The sequence below is a fragment of the Xiphophorus hellerii genome, chromosome 21 (genome assembly GCF_003331165.1).
Source record: "Xiphophorus hellerii strain 12219 chromosome 21, Xiphophorus_hellerii-4.1, whole genome shotgun sequence".
NCBI classification, from domain to species: Eukaryota; Metazoa; Chordata; class Actinopteri; order Cyprinodontiformes; family Poeciliidae; genus Xiphophorus; species Xiphophorus hellerii.
Genome location: NC_045692.1, coordinates 25,292,772 through 25,310,588, shown reverse-complemented (window position 1 = coordinate 25,310,588; position 17,817 = coordinate 25,292,772). Strand labels below are relative to the sequence as shown.

General features: G+C 42.5%; 2 protein-coding genes across 10 annotated transcripts in view; both read left to right on the top strand.

Annotated features, from left to right (window-relative positions):
* The window catches only part of LOC116712078 (sodium channel protein type 4 subunit alpha-like), a 120,945-nt gene extending 109,733 nt beyond the window's left edge, over window positions 1-11,212 (top strand). Inside the window, exons 30-33 of the mRNA XM_032551855.1 lie at window positions 25-129; window positions 1,197-1,467; window positions 4,113-7,586; window positions 7,688-11,212. Of these exons, the coding sequence (XP_032407746.1) occupies window positions 25-129; window positions 1,197-1,467; window positions 4,113-5,404 (1,668 nt within the window). The 3' untranslated portion in view covers window positions 5,405-7,586; window positions 7,688-11,212. The remainder of the gene's footprint in view (window positions 1-24; window positions 130-1,196; window positions 1,468-4,112; window positions 7,587-7,687) is intronic.
* The window catches only part of LOC116712074 (NACHT, LRR and PYD domains-containing protein 3-like), a 1,065,068-nt gene that overhangs the window by 539,035 nt on the left and 508,216 nt on the right, over window positions 1-17,817 (top strand). Inside the window, exons 1-4 of one of the 9 annotated variants that reach the window (XR_004337419.1) lie at window positions 12,407-12,506; window positions 13,315-13,498; window positions 14,796-14,942; window positions 15,374-15,493. The exons of 7 other annotated variants lie outside the window; for them this stretch is intronic. The gene's annotated coding sequence lies outside the window, so the exon portion shown is untranslated. Of the gene's footprint in view, window positions 1-12,406; window positions 12,507-13,314; window positions 13,499-14,795; window positions 14,943-15,373; window positions 15,494-17,817 lie in introns of those variants that run through there. One more of the 9 variants, XR_004337421.1, reaches the window with a different exon arrangement.

Here is a 17,817-nt window from a genome sequence, read left to right as displayed (position 1 = left end):
CTGAATTATTTCTGTGTATTTTAATTAGGAGGGCAGGATATCTTCATGACGGAGGAGCAGAAGAAATATTACAACGCCATGAAGAAACTGGGATCCAAGAAGCCGCAGAAGCCCATCCCCCGACCCCTGGTACCTTCACAATAAAAGCACAAACTCAGGCTAATATGTTCAGAATGGAGAAAATAAATATTTTCCATTTTCCTGCTGAGAATGAATTCAGATGCCTGTAACCTTTATCATAGGTTTAGATTACCGGATAATCTAAAGATAATCCAGGAAATTAGTTTGATTTTAAATAATTAGCATGTTGTTAGCTGAAATGCTAAGCTAGCTTGAGGAGCAAAGCAGCCAGATGAATTTGAACCAATCAGAACGATGATCAGTAATGTTTCAATCAGTTATTTTAATTTGTATTTAAAAACAGAAAACATTTTAGGTTTGAAAAAATTTATCATTAAAAAATTTATCAGATTTATTTTTTATATTTTTGTTTTCCTTTTCATCTTCCCTCCAACTTTCTGCGGCTCCCTGGCGCCCTCTGGTGGAACTAAGTTTGAGAAACACTGAACAGACGATGAGATTAACAATGATTCACTGCAAAAACACTTTCTAGTGCAAATATCTTAGTAAAACTAACCTAAAAGTAATTTTTCAGAAATATGAGTGTGTTTTAAGCTAATGATTAATTAATATGGAGGAAAGAAATCTACATTATTTCACATTTTATCAAGATATTTTTCCCAACTGTGCTACAGAACTAGAACATTTTCTGAAATAAATGAATTTAGTTAATAAAAATCACTTTGTGATTTTCTGAATGTTTTTAGATTCAGTTTCTCACAGTTTTCCTACGATGAAGATCAGACCTGCTGTGGAAGAGGAGAAACTTAAAAATCAGAGGTGTAGCAAATATTCTGGGCCTCAGAAAAGTCTTCATAACCTTTGACCTTTTCCACTCTGTCACGTTTCGACTGTTCCTTTAAAGAATCTGAAACTAATCTTTATTTTGAAAGTTTCTTCTGTCCATTTAAAGTTCAGAGTTTAGTTTGGGTAAAATCTCCTTTAGGCGTTTTGACCATCATAACTCAGCTGGGTTTAATCTTCATTAACCGATCAGAACCGATCAGAACCGATCAGTCAGGAAGCTGGTGCTGAATGGACCCAGTCTCTGAGCCGGCGTCTGTCTGCTTCTCCAGAACGACCTGCAGGGCTTCTTCTTCGACCTGGTGGGGAAGCAGGCCTTCGACATCATCATCATGGTTCTGATCCTCCTCAACATGATCACCATGATGGTGGAGACGGACGAGCAGTCGCCGCAGATGGAGAAGATCCTCTACTACATCAACCTGGCCTTCATCGTCGTCTTCACCATCGAGTGCAGCATCAAGATCATGGCGCTGCGCTGCTACTTCTTCACCGTCGGCTGGAACATCTTCGACTTCGTGGTCGTCATCCTCTCCATCGTCGGTGAGCGCCGCCGCTTCAGTCCTTATGCTAAGGCTGATCGTCAACCGATCGGGTCAGAAAACCAGATCAACCTCAGATGGAGAACATCACCTGACCGCTTAGCTAAAGGTCCGTTTAGCTAACGGTCTGTTTAGCTAAAGGTCCGTTTAGCTAACTGTCTGTTTAGCTAACGGTCTGTTTAGCTAACGGTACGTTTAGCTAACGGTACGTGTAGCTAACTGCTTGTAGCTCTGCCTTCACATAGCAGAACCTTCGGCTTCATTTCAGTCTCGTCTTCCTAAAGTTGCTTCTGATCTTCGAGGTTTGAAGGTTTGCAGATGTTTGTTTCTGCAGCAACTAATGATTATTTTAGTAATCAATTATTCTGACCATTAATTGATTAATTGGATAAAATAATTGTCACAAGGGAACTTTTTAGATTAGTGTCTACTTTAGGGAATTGGTTGTAATTTTTAAAGAACCAGCGTTTTATTGCCCTCTATTTTTAGGATTTAAAATAAAGATGAAAATAAAAGATGGGTATTTTAAAAAACAGTCCAACAAATGACAAGAAAATCAAATCTAACATATTTCTGGTACTTTATTCATTCTTTAAAGAAATTTAGTGCAACTTTGGCAGGAAAACCTGCATTTTTTATTAGGACTCATTTCAAAATATTAACTGGTTCCTTTAATTTTTACTCAAAGTTATTAAGAGCCGCTGTGGAAGGTTTCTTCAGGAAATCGTTGTTGCTGTGTAACAACCCACATCATCAGTCCTCCACCACCGTGCTTGACTTTTGGTATGAAGTGTTTGCAGAGCTTCTGCTGGTTTCACCAACACACATTTAAGACTTTTTAAGGCCGTTAAGAATGGAATTTAAAACCTTCATCGCGACAGAAACATACAAAAGAAAATTGCACGTAAATAAATATTTTTTGTTGGCAACATAAATAAACCAATGACTGAGTAAACCAGCCAGTGGCTGTAAAAAGGCTAGCTAGCTTTACCCTAACTAACTGGCTAGCAAGAGTTCATTAGCAGCTATTTACCGGAAGCTGAAACCATCTCAGGTCACACAACACAATGACTGTGTCTCTGCACGGAAAAATCCCACAAAAAAAAAACTACATAGAAATTTAAGGCCAACTTATTGCTTACCCATAAATTTAAGATGTTTTAAGATTTAATGATTCATGAATTTAAGTATTTTTAAGGACTGCTGGTTTGGTCGTCTCCAGACACGGTTCTGTTCATCATCTTTACTGTCAGCTCCTTCAGCAGCTTACAGTGACACGCAGTCAGCTGAGGCAGCGCAGAACGAACTGCCATCAATATGATCCTGAGGGCGTGTGTGTGTGTGTGTGTGTGTGTAGCCTGGGGGAGGGTGAAGGTAACAGCACCACTCAGAGCTGCCAGAGGCCGGACCCTGGAGATGAATCCAACCTGATTGACTCGTTACATCGCTGCTCTGGGTGGAGGCAGAGGGTGATTCCCTCTCCTCTCATTCTCTCTGTCACCTATATATCAACCCTGGGAAATAAATGAAAACACTGTGTGTGTGGGTGGGTGTGGGTGTGGGTGTGTGAGTGTGAGTGTGTGTGGGTGTGGGGGTGTGTGTGTTGGTGTGTGTGTGAGAGCTCCTCCTTCTGTTTATCACTCCGGGGTAACAAGGGGAAGATGGATGAATTACAGCGTCTGACTTGCTGGTAGCAGGAGAGCAGCCAGAACCAGTAACTCAGGCTGCAGTAAACCCGACGGGTCGCCGCTGAACGGAGTGAGAGCTTCTACATGAAGCAGCTCACAGATTGACTCCAGATAAAAACTGATCCGATGACCCACAGATTCCTGGTTATTCCCACCAGCAAGGACAGATTATTATTATATTATCTAAAATTAACTTTTTTAGTTTTACTTAATCAAAAACCTGCTTTGAGTGAAGCTAGAAATCTCTGAATTTTTCTCAGTATACAAGAATTATTGGCCTAAACAAACTCCTATATCCTGGTAGAGGACAGAAAGCAGCGCTGAGCCTCATCCAGGTCTCACATATTTAGTTTTAGGCTGTTTTTCCCCCTGATGGTCCAGTCGACCCAGTTCTACTGGAACCAGAACATCTGCTCCACCTCCAGCTGCTGTGGTTCTCTGAGTCAAACCAACCTGTTCCCCTCCTGGCCTGTGGGGGCGCTGCACCAACAACCACTGAAGGAAACCACACAAAAACCTCTGAAGACGCTGAGAGCAACTTCCTTCTTCACCAGATGGAAACAAGATGGAGGCGTCAGATTTTAGTGCTGGAGGATTTCTCTTTTGTCTTTGGCTGAAGACCAGGAGCCATTTCTGCTGCTAGCGCTAGGCTAACACGTTAGCTTTGGTTGTATTTACCCAGAATGCCCTGCGCTGCAGTCCACTTCCTGCAGCAGTTTGCAGCAGTCTCTGGTCCGCTTGGCGTTCACATTCAAACCGAACCAGAGTTCACTTCAACCGAACCCAGACCGAGGTTTGGAGGACCAGAGGTCAGAGGTCGATTAGCATTAAAACCTCACAACCGAACCGGACTCCAGTTAGCTCCGAACCGTTCATCCTGATTCCTGAACGGTTTTGGTCAGTGTGTGCAGACGGTTCATCTCAACTTGTCTTCATTTTGTTTCTTCTCGTCTTTCAGGAATCGTTCTGGCTGATATCATCGAGAAGTACTTTGTGTCGCCGACTCTGTTCAGAGTAATCCGACTGGCCCGGATCGGGCGAGTCCTGCGCCTCATCAGAGGAGCCAAGGGCATTCGGACGTTACTGTTCGCCCTCATGATGTCACTTCCTGCCCTCTTCAACATCGGGCTGCTCCTCTTCCTCGTCATGTTCATCTACGCCATCTTCGGCATGGCTAACTTCGCCTACGTGAAGCGGCAGGGGGGCATCGACGACATGTTTAACTTTGAGACGTTTGGGAACAGCATGCTGTGTTTGTTCCAGATCACCACGTCTGCAGGGTGGGACAACCTGCTCAACCCCATCCTCAACAACTCCCCCGAGGAGTGCGACCCCCACCTGCCCCACACCGGCACCACCGTCAAGGGGAACTGCGGGAACCCGTCGGTGGGCATCACCTTCTTCGTCACCTACATCATCATCTCCTTCCTCATCGTGGTCAACATGTACATCGCCATCATCCTGGAGAACTTCAGCGTGGCCACGGAGGAAAGCACCGAGCCGCTGAGCGAGGACGACTTCGAGATGTTCTACGAGGTTTGGGAGAAGTTCGACCCAGAAGCCACGCAGTTCATGGAGTACTCCAAACTGTCGGACTTTGCAGATTCTCTTCTGGAGCCTCTCCGCATCAGCAAGCCCAACAAGATCAAGCTGATCTCCATGGACCTGCCCATGGTCAGCGGAGACAAGATCCACTGCCTGGACATCCTGTTCGCCTTCACCAAGCGCGTCCTGGGCGAGTCGGGCGAGATGGACGCCCTCAAGCAGCAGATGGAGGAGAAGTTCATGATCTCCAACCCTTCCAAGATTTCCTACGAGCCGATCACCACGACTCTGCGGCGCAAGCAGGAAGAAGTGTCGGCCACCATCATCCAGAGGTGCTATCGCCGCCACCTGGTGAGGCGCCAGATGAAGGCTGCCTCCTACATGTACCGCCAGTTCACCACGCCCCGACACGACCACAGCGAGGGCGAGGAGGGAGGCGAGGTGATGTTTGGGGAGGACGCGCCTGAGAAGGAAGGGCTGATAGCCACCATGATGAAGGAGAACTACGGGTCCAGTCTGTTGGGGGTGGAGCGCTCCTCCACCATCTCCTCCACCTCATCGCCGCCGTCCTACAACAGCGTGACGCGAGCCACGCCCGAAAACCTTCATCCGCTCGCTGCCAAGACAGAAACGGCCGATGAAGGCAGCGCAGTGAGAGAACAGTCTCAGTCTGAAGCCGACAGAACGACGGAAACAGAACCTTAGCAGGAACCCAAAGAGAACAAGTTCTGATTTTTACTGAATGTACCGAAGCTGAGGACCGTCGGATCAGCTGAGAACAAGAGCTGGATGATGAAGAGAGGAAGATTTACTACCTTTAATCTAGTTCCCCAGTGGAGACTCAAAGAAAAACCATTTTCTTAAAAGCGAATTCTGAAGAACCGCCAACAGACGGAGGCCTGATCTGTCAACCTGGAGCAAAACACCAGAATAAGGAGCCTGGTTCTGTTGGTTCTGTTGGTTCTGTTGTGTCGGACTCTGACCTGGTCAGAGCGGTTATATCACCCGTCATTTATCGGAGTCGGGAGGCTCCGCCTCCTTACCGGTTACCGGCCGTAGGATCGGCGGATCCTGTCGCGTTTCTCCACAGCTGAACGGTTTTCTGAGAGAAGACGGCGATTTCAAAAAGACCTTTTCGTAGTAAAAGTATAACGTTGTTGATGTTCCAAGTCTTTTAATATCGGTACAATTATTACTATTTTTTATATTTTTAGAGTAAGTTAAAAATAAGCCTTGGGAGTTGCGCTCGCTGTAATGAACCGTCTGGAAATCGAGAGATGAAAACCTCAAAACCCGAAAAAAACAAAAAATGATCTTTTTATTTTCTTTTTGGGCGTTTTTTGCACTTTTGAGTTTACATTTAGCTGTCACTTTACTGCGCCTTCGGTAAAAGGATGGGTGGCATTTCTTCTGCTCTGACACCAAAAACTAAACGAATGCACAAAGAAATCCCAAACTCCCGATTCGCCTCGGTGATAATCGTCCTCATGAGCCCCGACCCGCCGAGCCCTGGGGGATCTGCCACAAAGTTCATGGAAGATCTTACGGATCTGCAAGAGGAGACGACTGGCAGCGGCTCGATTGTTGCCGAGGTAACAGATGATCAAAGCCTCTGACGGGTTAAATCTGATGAAATGATCTGAACTTTCAGACTGCAGCAGGTTTTAGGATCCAGCTTTCTGGCAGATCTCCCGTCGTCATTAACTTTCTGTCCGGTCTGAGTTCGGCGTGGCGATGTTTCGTGGTTCTGCTCCGACCCGGATCAGAGCTCAGGATTTTACTGCATTCAGTTTGAGACGAAGCTGGATGTTGATCTCATCGTTCGCGCCGTCAGCAGCGTCCAGGAGAAACCTCGGCTCACCGGAGTCAGAGAAACTCTGGGCTTGTTTCTTTATTAGCTTGGTCATAAATTTAAGTCCTTCACTGTAAAGTTTTATATAAGAAGCTGCAGGTTTGATATGTAAATTATTCAGAAACAGAAACTCTGTCTCTGCACAAGCATCTGCAGCTGGAGCCACTGATTGTTGAAAGGCTCAAGTCGTCGTCATGACGTTTTGTTCAGGATGTTTTTGACCTTCAGTTGACCTTCCTTTAAGGATAATTCCTCAGTTTGTGGGTTGGGCTGTAAAATCCTCTCTGCTGATGCCAAGCAGCTTTGGCTGAAGGTTGAATTCCTGTTGCAGAAACATGTTAAGGTTCCAAGATGCTCAAACATCACTGAACTCTTCACTGCAAAAACACGAAATCTCAGCAAACATGTTGGTCCAAGTTGTAGTGAAAACCTCAAAGTGCTCTTGAAATAAGATAAAACTAAGAAAAGTAAATTTTCATCCAGATAAATCAGCTTGTTTCCAGTAAATAATTGACTGAAGTAATAAATGACTTAAAACAGGCTCCTATATTTAGCTGAAATATTATTTTTAAATTAGTTTTGCTTTATTTCAAGAGTGCAAAGATATTTGAACAACAAACTGGACAAAAAAACTTTAATATTTTGTGTTTTTGGAGTTTTGTGGGATCAGTTTGGGTTTGCTGGTCATGAAGGAAGAATCAACACAACGCTGAAGAACAGGACAGCGTCCCACAGCAGCGTGTGACCCCACCGGTGACCTCCAGCACCAAACCAGAGGTAATTCCAGATGGACTGCTCTGGTTTTGGCACAGAGGATTTGGTTGGTTTTCTGGGCCAGAACCCAAAACTCGACTCTGCTGCTCAACCCAAACATCCGTTTCCTCCGATATGAATCCATCTAAAGATTTTATCTCCAGAAAGCAAACGATCAAAAAACACAAAATTCTGAACCTGAGATATCAGAACAAAAACCCAAAACATTCGATCAAACCTCCTCAGGGAAACAGAGCTGCTGTTTTGGTCCAGTTTGGTTCGGTTTGGTCCGTTTTGGTCCACTTTGGTTCGGTTTGGTCCGTTTTGGTCCACTTTGGTTCGGTTTGGTTTGGTTTGGTCCAGTTTGGTTTGGTTTGGTCCAGTTTGGTTTGGTTTGGTCCAGTTTGGTCCAGTTTGGTTTGGTTTGGTCCAGTTTGGTCCAGTTTGGTCGGTTCCTCTTCTCAGAGACGCCTGAATGAAGCCGGTCTGTGGAGCGGATGCTTGTGCTGAGGCGGGTTGGTTGTTTCTCCTGGTTCTTCTCGGGTCCAGAACCTGAGCAGAACCAGAACCGGGCTGCAGGTTTTTCTTGGACACTGGAATCGTTTCTGCTCAGAGGTTTGAATGGTTTCATTTCACCAGTTTGGAAACAATCTGATTGTTTTCTAGAGATGAAAATCTAAATGTTTCTTTGCTTATTTAATTTATTTTCTGGTTCCGGGTGGGAGGGGAGGAGAGTCGATGCTGAGCGACGCGGCTCTTTATCTATTTGCACAAAGAAACTCAAACTGAGACGAACTGCTAGAGCAATAACTGTTTGCTGAAACCTTGCAGGAGGTTTTATAGGTCCGGTTTGACCCGGTTCACCTTCCGGCCGGACAGGAACCACTTCGACACTTTGAGCGCCGCCCTGAGGAACTCCTGCGGCGGTGCAGCACTGATACGGTGTTACTGTGGACTCCAGCCAATCCAACATGGCCGACAGGAAGTGGAGATGTTTCCTGAAGCTGTTTAGCGTCCGCTCCGTCCGTCTCACCTGAGGATCTTTACTAAACGGCGCTTTAATAAACACATTTTAAATGGGACACAAAATGAACAGAGAGGTTTTACTGGCACCGTCTGGACTCTATTTCTACTCGATCCGTGGAGGACAGATGACCATGTAAATGAGGTAAAACACTGCTGGACTCTGAGGCGTTTTCAGGTTGCAGTTGTGCTGAAGGGCTGTTTTCAGTAGCAATAGACCCAGAGTGTGCCTGGATACATGAAGCCAACACACCAAGCCATGCCGCCCCATCCACTGACTGACTGATCCACTGAGTGGCTGCAACATTTGGCCTGTTGGGTAACGAGTTAACGCTCACGGTTTTTAACCATTAACTTCTCACAGCCCCCCGCCACCCCCCCTCCAAACAGCTGAAATCAGGCAGCTGATTGGTTCATTAGCTGCTGATAGTTTTACCTTCAGAAAGGTTCAGATTCACTGAAATCAACATTTTATCACTATGAGAAGTCCTCAGAAACCCGGAGACACCAGGATCAGGTGTGTAAATGATTTGCTGCTCGGTGGTGAAGCGGTTCATGGAGCAGGAGTTCAGATCGTCATGGAGGGCAGATGAGCATCAGTCCAGAAACCTGATTATCAGGTTAGTTAGTTTCTATAATCTGTGTGCAGAGCCGTCTGTCCTGTGATGGACAGGAGACGTGTCCAGGTCTGGACAGCACTCTGCAGCGTCAGATGGATGTGAAATAATAACATTTATAAAAATAATCCTCATTATCAGTCAGCGCAGTCAGTCAGTTTGTCTGTTTTACCTGAGGAGCATTTATCATCCGGAACAAGCATGTGGCGACAGTGGAGAGGATCTCCACTGCCAGGTCCAGATCCAGGTGAGTATGAGTCCGTCTGCCAGGTTTTAGGCCCACATGCTTCATCTGGAGGTTTGAAATTGGTTCTCATTGAGCACCGATGAGAACCAGAAGGTTTGTTTCCATGTTTCATGCAGAAATGTTGATATTTCTCTTCAGATATTCAGTTTAATACATTTTTATCAGACCTGGTGAGGAATTATGTAGTTTTTTATGATTCTTCACCAAATTCCTGCTGTAATAACAGGACTGAACGGTCAGTAACTCTGGATGTGTTTCTGACCTGTCAGATGAAAACAAACAATCTGGAAACTGTTTGGCTTCAAACGACGTTTGGGAACCGAGTGAGAAACAGAAAAAATCACAGAAGTTTTGAGCCAGAAATAATTTATTTAAGAAAACAAACAAATCAAAGCTAATTTAAAATCTGCCAATGGGATCAAACAGAAATATCATGAAAGAAAAACTGAGAACAGAGTCTGCACTACAAAAACACAAGTTACCAAATATTTAGTAGACTTGAAATAATAAAAAACTGACTTACACATAACTTTAACATTAATAAAATAAAATAAAAAAGTTCACCAGTTCAACCAGAGAAACATTTTCTGCCAGTTTAACTAGAACTAAAACCATCAGCATGAAGGAATTATTGACTTAAACTGGTAATTATGGCTGAACAGTTAATTATGAATCAGTTTGATCTTATTTCATGTGTGTTCAGATTCTGCACTAGAAACTAGATCAGACAAACTGTAAGATTTTGTTTTTGCAGTGTAAGCTAGAGATACTTTCTATTTCTAGAGAAAGTTCAGAGTTCAGCTGAACGGTGAAGTGAGGGGAACTTTCTCCATGGAAACCAAACCAAACGTTAAAACGTCATAAAACCCGGAGCTGTTCTGCCTCAGTTCAGCTTCTAGCTGTTTCATGTCTATGTGAACAGGTCAGTCTAGAGCTGAACTCTGTCCAGTTTCAGATTTTTCCAGAAGATTCCTCTCTGTCGTTGTGCCTTATCTGACTCACCGGGCAGCAAAATGCACAACCTGAAGCTGGTTTCAGTGAATCTGGACCTCGGATTCAGGGTTCAGGTTCAGTCCGAGCACAAACCCGACCAGCCAGCTGTGTGCTGTAGGTGGCGCTGTTGAGCCCATGTTTGGGTCAGAGGGGCTCTGGGAATCTGCTCCTTCCTTCCCTGTTTGAAACCAAAAGCTGCTTCTTCACCACTGATATCCAAACACGGAGAAAATGCACAGAAACGTGATTCTTCTTCATTCTTACTGTCGTTCTATTTATTGTGTAATAGATGCAATACAAGCGTTGTGTCACCGTGGGGAGTGATGCTGTGTGTTCTTCACGGACGAGGACAATAATCCAATAATAACGATGATGTTTTGAAGTTTTTGTGGATTTTTCCAGGCATCTTCTCACTGCTTCAACCACGTCGCTCCGTTTACACCGCAGCTGGTTTCAGGCGGCTGTCGACCCGTTTTTACTCCGTTTCCACATCCAGAATCCTGATATCTGTAGAGCTGCCTGGACAGCAGGTCTGACGCCTGAAGCTCGTTCATTCAGGACCAAACTTACAGGAAATATTCCCGGCATCGTAGATTATTTAGAGCTAAAAGGAGCTGCTAAACCCGGCAGAAATATCTCAAATAAATCAGAATACAGGAAACAAGAAGTTTCCTGAAGATAAAGTACAGAAAAATCTCCAACTGGGAGGAAAAACTTTATAAGTTGAGGAAAAAAATTAAAACTTATTTTTTGGTCCTGAGTTAAAAACGAGTCTGAAGTTTTTCTTCTGCAGACAGCCGGTGAACCCTGGGTGTAAAGAGGCGACAGCCGTGCCTCAGTGACCTCTGACCCCACCCTGCTGTTTTAGACACAGTTACACTATTATAACATGAAGATCTATATATAATTATATACATATACTTTTTAGTACTTTGAGTTGAAATACTTTTTAGTATTTTGCAAATAAATGTCTCTGTATATAAAAGAAAAAGCCTCCTGTAATAAATGAACAGAAGTTTAATACTGAAGGAGATTTTTGTTTGTTTGTTTGTTTGTTTGGTACCAAAGCAAAAAAATTATGTTTACATTTTATTAATAATTCTCACTATTTCTTTATTCTGCTCAGATTTATCAGTCTTGCACAGCAGAAACAAACTAAAACTGTTGGAAGAGTAAAAATATGAGAGCAGATCAGAGAGACAACAGGAATCCAGGAAAAATGTTAGTTTTTAGGAGGCAAATCAAAAGTCAAAGAATGAAACAAGCTGCACTCTGAATGCACTAAAACATCAAATATCTTTATTGTCAAATCAGTCGATAAAAGAAAACATAAACCAGGATTGGCTACAAATCATTTTAATAACTAAAAAATATTAAATAGGATTTAATTGACTTTCCTGTTACTAAACTTGAGTTTGACTAAAACTTTGTGACAATATTGCAATTACTAATTTTTTTAAGTTTATCTATCTGAGTGACAGGCTACTTTACTTTCACCAGCAGATGTCACTAGTGAGAAATAAATGAAGCATTGAGTTATGAACCTTTAGGTCAGGGGTCTCAAACTCCAGTCCTCGAGGGCCGCAGTCCTGCAACTTTTAGATGAGCCTCTGCTGCACCTGAATAGAATAATTAGGTCATTAAGGCTCTGGAGAACCGATCTACACAAGGAGGAGGTAATGAAGCCATTTCATTCCAGTGTTTTGTACCTGTGGCACATCTAAAAACTGCAGGACAGCGGCCCTTGAGGACTGGAGTTTGAGACCCCTGCTTTAGGTGAAGCAAAGGGCTGAGAAGCTTCATTTGACCACCACTGCAATGCACCACGAAGAAAAACTTACCTTATCAACAGGTAAATTCAACTTGAAATAATCTGGGAAACCACAGAGACAAAGGCTCAGAGAGGCTCAGAGTACCATAACTGGTAAACACTCAGACACTGACCTGCCGGCGACCTGCTCCTCTTTTACTCGAGGCTGATGAGGCAGAATTGCTTGCAGGTGTGTAGAATCAACACTTGGACCAACCACCAGGTGGCAGCAGCCTCCTGGTGGAGAAAGAAGCAGATGGAAAAGAAACTCACTGACATTGATAGGGAATGACCTAATAACTGGGAAAAACTGAAAGTTTTAATATGACCTCAGTGTTTCAGATCTCAGTTCATTTTTGATACAAAGAGAAAACATGAAAGTAAAGGTGTTTAAATCACCTTGGCAGGGGCGGAGCCTAAGGTGTGTCAGTTCTAGTCAGGCATTAGATCAGGAGAAACAGGTTCAGACTCCACTCAACAAAAACAAAACAAAGACCATAATCTGGATCATGGTGAGTGTTAACTTCTTGTTTTCCTCTCACTGGGATTTCTCTCTGGTGTCTGCAGAGGGAACCAGAACCAGCAATCATCAGTCTGGTTCTCCTTCAGAACCAAGCTGCTGACTGGGTTCATGGATCCTCTCAGGTTCTGATTTCCTGTTTGAATTTTTTTTGTTTGGATCTTTTCTTCAGACAAAATCCAAATTTGAGAATGTGGAAAATTTTGAAAAACAATTTTAAAGCTCCAGGTTTTTAGTTGAGTTGAACTAGCACCTGTTTATTTTACTGGTTCTGTTTCTCTTTTCATAATGTTCTGCTGTCAGAGAAAAGTTGGTTAATGAAGATAAAGTAGTCTGACTGCCTGCTGTGCAGTGAATCAGGTTCATATTTAACTGGATCTGAGCAGAAGACCAGCTTCACTCGGTCTGGGAGGAAAAACATTATAAAAGAATTAGAAGAAAAATTCAGACAGAAATAAGAAGAGACCAGATTATATTCACTGCTTCTATACTTTGGGGTGTTTTAAAGCAGTGATGGGGCCAAAACTCAGTCAAGCACATATGAAATCTCTTAGCCACCACAGTTGCAGTATTTAAATTTCTGAAATTTTTGCTATTTGTATTTTTTCTCTCATGTTTTTATTGTATGTTGTTTTGTAGCATTTTGAGTTAATGTTGGTTATTTTTATAAAAATATGCATTTTTATAACAACTGAAGGTAACATGGTTACTTGATTGTGGTATAAAATGGCACCATGTGCTTGTAAAAACATCATAACACACCTTTAACTGAACAACTCCTCTCAACACCAACCGCTTAGATAAAACAGCCTGGCCAGTGCTGCAGGAAAATCCCTCTTCAACCAGGAAACAACAGCAGGCTGCAGCCACATTAAGCAACATCAGCGATCAAACCGGAATCACAGGAATTCCATTGAAGAACAGGTTTGCTGCACTTCAACGGGAATCTACAAGGAAGAATTCAACTTCAAACATCAACAAAAGGTATGAGGCAAGTTCTAAATGGTTCCCCTGTAAAGTGACACACAAACCTAAAAATATGTCAAAAGTTCTGTTCTGAATGGGATTCCCCGTTTTTGTCATGGTACAATATCAAACTACGGTAATCTGCTGCCACATGACAGGATTTGTTCTAACAGAAAAAATACTGACCTATAGATATACATGAGCATCTGACAGGTGAAATTATTTTTCACACTGGAGGTAATGATGGTGCCAAACAACAGTCATAAATGTTGAATGGCGACTTTAATCACCTGTTATTCAAGGCAAAGCTTTGAGTAATTTGTCATCTCATTTTATGAGTCAGCACTAAGGCATCCACGCTGGCACAGGAGATTCAAGAATTTCTCAAACATCCACAAATGAATCAAAACAACACTTCTACAATATGTTTGAGTGCATGATATTATAACATGACATAAAGCTCATAAAAGTTAATTTGACATAACAGTGCCTCTTTAAACATATTCTCAGAACTAAAGGATGGGATTTATTTTTGGGCAATGTCCCAAGAGGGGTCTGATGGAGAATGCAACTAACCGGCTCTGTTTATCACAGAACTGGTTAGTTGTCTGTCAGTTCCTTCATTATTTTTGAATCATCAGTGAATTTCTCTCATTTACAGATCCAGGGGTCAACTCCACATTCACTTCAAGTTGGTGTGTCTTAATTTTTTTATCATGTCAATTCTTTTGCTCTAAGTTCTGCTGGAAAACTGAACAGATCTGCTGAAAGCTGAGAGTGATCAGATCACTCCTCATGATCTCCATGGATCACCTGATCCTGAAGTCTCTCTGATTGTTGGTCCGTCTGGAAAATATTCCTTCCACATATTCCTGCCTCTCTGACTAAACCTGACTCTCAGCAGGAGGACTGGCAGCCCGTCTAAAGGAGGTCTGGACCCCAAAGGTTTCAGAACCGCTGCTTTAACTGAGCCCATCTGTTCAGGACCAACACATCACCACTTCATAGGAAATGTTCACTCCTTCATTCACTACATCTGACCTCACTCTGGATGTTTCTACAGACCTGGAACATGATTCCAGTTTAGGTTTCAGACTCAGATTTGAAATGTTCTTAATAAAGTCAGAAGTTCTCCAGAAGGTTCTTGGATCAGCCAGCAGACATCAGAAGGTCATGAAGAAGTGAAGGAGAGAACAATTCAGACCCAGATGTTACCTGCTGGATCAGGTTCCTCTGATCCTCTGAACACATGATGGGAATCAACTTTCTGCTTACTGGATCACTGGGAACTGACTGGTACTGGTTTCTCTTTCAGACTTACTGAGGTCCAAAAGATGGAAGATTTGGACCTAAAGGAGGACAGAGCAGAACCTCCAGGATCCGTCTGTCCCTCTATGAGGAGTGACCGGTCCAGAAAAGATCCTCCAGTCTTCAGTAATGAACCAGAACCATCAGACCCAGAGTAAGAAACCAGTTTCTAACTGATTCATGTGACTCCACACAGATTTATTTAATATTAACTTGTTTATCTTCAGTAAATAAATAAAGCATCATTAATTTATATGTAAACTTAAAGCTAAATACAGAAATTCAGTTAATATGTAGATTTTGAATGAAACTCTGAGTGAATCAATGATGGACGAAAACAAAAACCAAAACTTTAAAGAGCAACAATTCAGAAATTGTCTCTAAACCCACTGAAAGAGGGAAAATTCTTTACTGGGAACACTGGGTCCAGTTTATACTGGGAAGACTGGGTCCAGGTAGGATGACGACCCAGAACTTTAAACCTTCTGCTTCTCTGCAGCAGTTTGTGTTCTGATCTTCTTCAGTCTTTTTGTCACAAAGTTTCTCAGTAATTGATGTGATCTGAATAACATGTTTGTGTTTCAGAGATCAGAACCTCAGACTGAGAGCAGAACCTCCAGGATCCATCTGTCCTTCTATGAGGAGTGACCGGTCCAGAAAAGATCCTCCAGTCTTCAGTACTGAACCAGAACCATCAGACCCAGAGTAAGAAACCAGTTTCTAACTGATTCCTGCGATTCCACACAGATTTATCTGATATTAACTTATTACAACCTAAAATATGTTAAAGAGTAAATACTTTAGAACAAAATTCCACCCAGAGAGTTTTAGAAATTGGTGCAGAACAATGTTTACACAGCTAAACTGCAGGGTCACAGCAGTTTAGGGTTAAAACTAGTAAAAATACTAAAGGTAGCATCTAGGCTATCACTTTGTTGGGTTACAGTAACATATTCTATAGAGACTGAAAAACCATGTAAAAACTAAAATTAGCTAAAAATCTATGAGTTATAGCTTCTAGGCTAGAACAAGCATGTTGATCTACAGTAAAATAATCCATACAGAAAGAAAAAAAATTCATGTAAAAGCTAAAATTAGTTAAAAAACTAAAACTAGCTAAAAAATAAACAATGATAGCACCTGGGCTAGCGTTAGCAATGTTTATCTACAGTAACATAATCTATGCAGGGTGAAAAAAGTTTTGTAAAAACTAAAATTAGCTAAAAATGTAAAACTAACTTAAAAACTAATTATAGCAGGGATTCATCCAGAAAACCTGCTCAGCCCAGAGGTCAGGGCCCAGAGGTCGGGGCCCAGCGGTCGGGGCCCAGCGGTCGGGGCCCAGCGGTCGGGGCCCAGCGGTCCGGGCCCAGAGGTCGGGGCCCAGCGGTCGGGGCCCAGCGGTCGGGGCCTAGCGGTCGGGGCCCAGAGGTCGGGGCCCAGTGGTCGGGGCCCAGCGGTCGGGGCCCAGCGGTCGGGGCCCAGAGGTCGGGGCCCAGTGGTCGGGGCCCGGAGGCGGTCCACCGTGTTTTCGTAGTAAAAGATGTTAAGTTTACAGGAAAAGTAAAAATATTACTGGGTAATTAAATCTTACTGGAAAACTTCACCAGTGAAACAATATTTAAACCCACAACTAGTCTTAAAAACAACAAATCAAAAAATACAATTAAAATGAATATCAATTATTTGCACTTCTGTTTAATCCAAATTAAGTCAGCGGCTCCATGAGGCCCCCAGGGGATTCAGGGCCCATCAATGCTAATATTTTAACACAGATACATAAATGTAACATTTGTTTATTGAGATTATCAATGCTGCTAAATTTGATTTAATGGTTTCAGCATAGATAGATTGAAATATTTTAAATTGTTTAACATTTAAATGTAAGATTTCAAGGAGCTGACAAGTTTACTTTGTAAATGTTCAAAGAACAATATTCATAGTTGGATTGTTTTGTTACCATAGCAACAATCTGATGCTGTGAGTTTAATCTTTGAGTTTTAACTTTGTTTGTTCACAAAGACAAATTAGTAAACTTATTGTTTTTTAGGTTGGAGAGGGGCCCCTAAGTCAGATTCTGCTCCAGGCCTCATACAGCCTTGGACCGGCCCTACATGATGAGTTAAATCTGCTGCAAAGCGCAGAGATGCACAACAAACAGGAGATTTAATTATTATTTCTAATGTGGCTTTAGTAGCTCTAACATTTAGTGTCTGTTGAATTTTTAAAACTCAGTAGTTGTTCTGGTTTCTCCAGTTTATGGTACGAGTTCTTCAGATCTCGGCGCGGCCGCGCATTAATTCTGGCTGACATAGTGGACAAACATTTAGTATGGTTTGATACATCATGTAACCGGAAAAATTATACTAAAAATAATAATAAAATAATATAAAACCAGTGTGAAGCGTAACTAAGAGGAGAGTGTGAAAGCTCCTCACTGAGCTGAACCTGCATGATGAGGTTAGTGCTGGTTTGTTAACCACTAACCAACCAGGAACACAGACATAAACTGATCAAAAGCATCTCAACTAGCTGGGCAGCGTGTTGGGATGTAAACACAGCACATAATTATTTGTTCACAAAGATAAATTATTCTCATCGTTCCTCAGCACGCAGCTCTGAAAGAGACACTACTAGTTATTCCTGCACTCTGCTATCCTGTCCAAATAATGCTCTGTCACAGTACAAGGCTCTTTATAAAGTTCTTAGATTAATGCAAACTGGATCTGAATCCTGTTTACTGGTGTTTCACCATTAAAGAATGATCCATGTTTCTACACTGGAATCTAGATTAGAATCAGATTTTTGTCTTTGAGCCTCTGATGGAAACAGTTTTCTGCTCTGACTCAGACAGAATAAAGATTTCAGATGGATAAATACAACCAAAGAAAGATCAATCATAACACCAAATATAGAATGAAATATTTCAAACCAGAGATCATCAATGTTCTGAGGTTCTGTTCTGACTCAGGTTCTGGTACCAGGACATCTCCAGCTTGTTGTTAGTGAACTATTTCAGTGATGAAGAA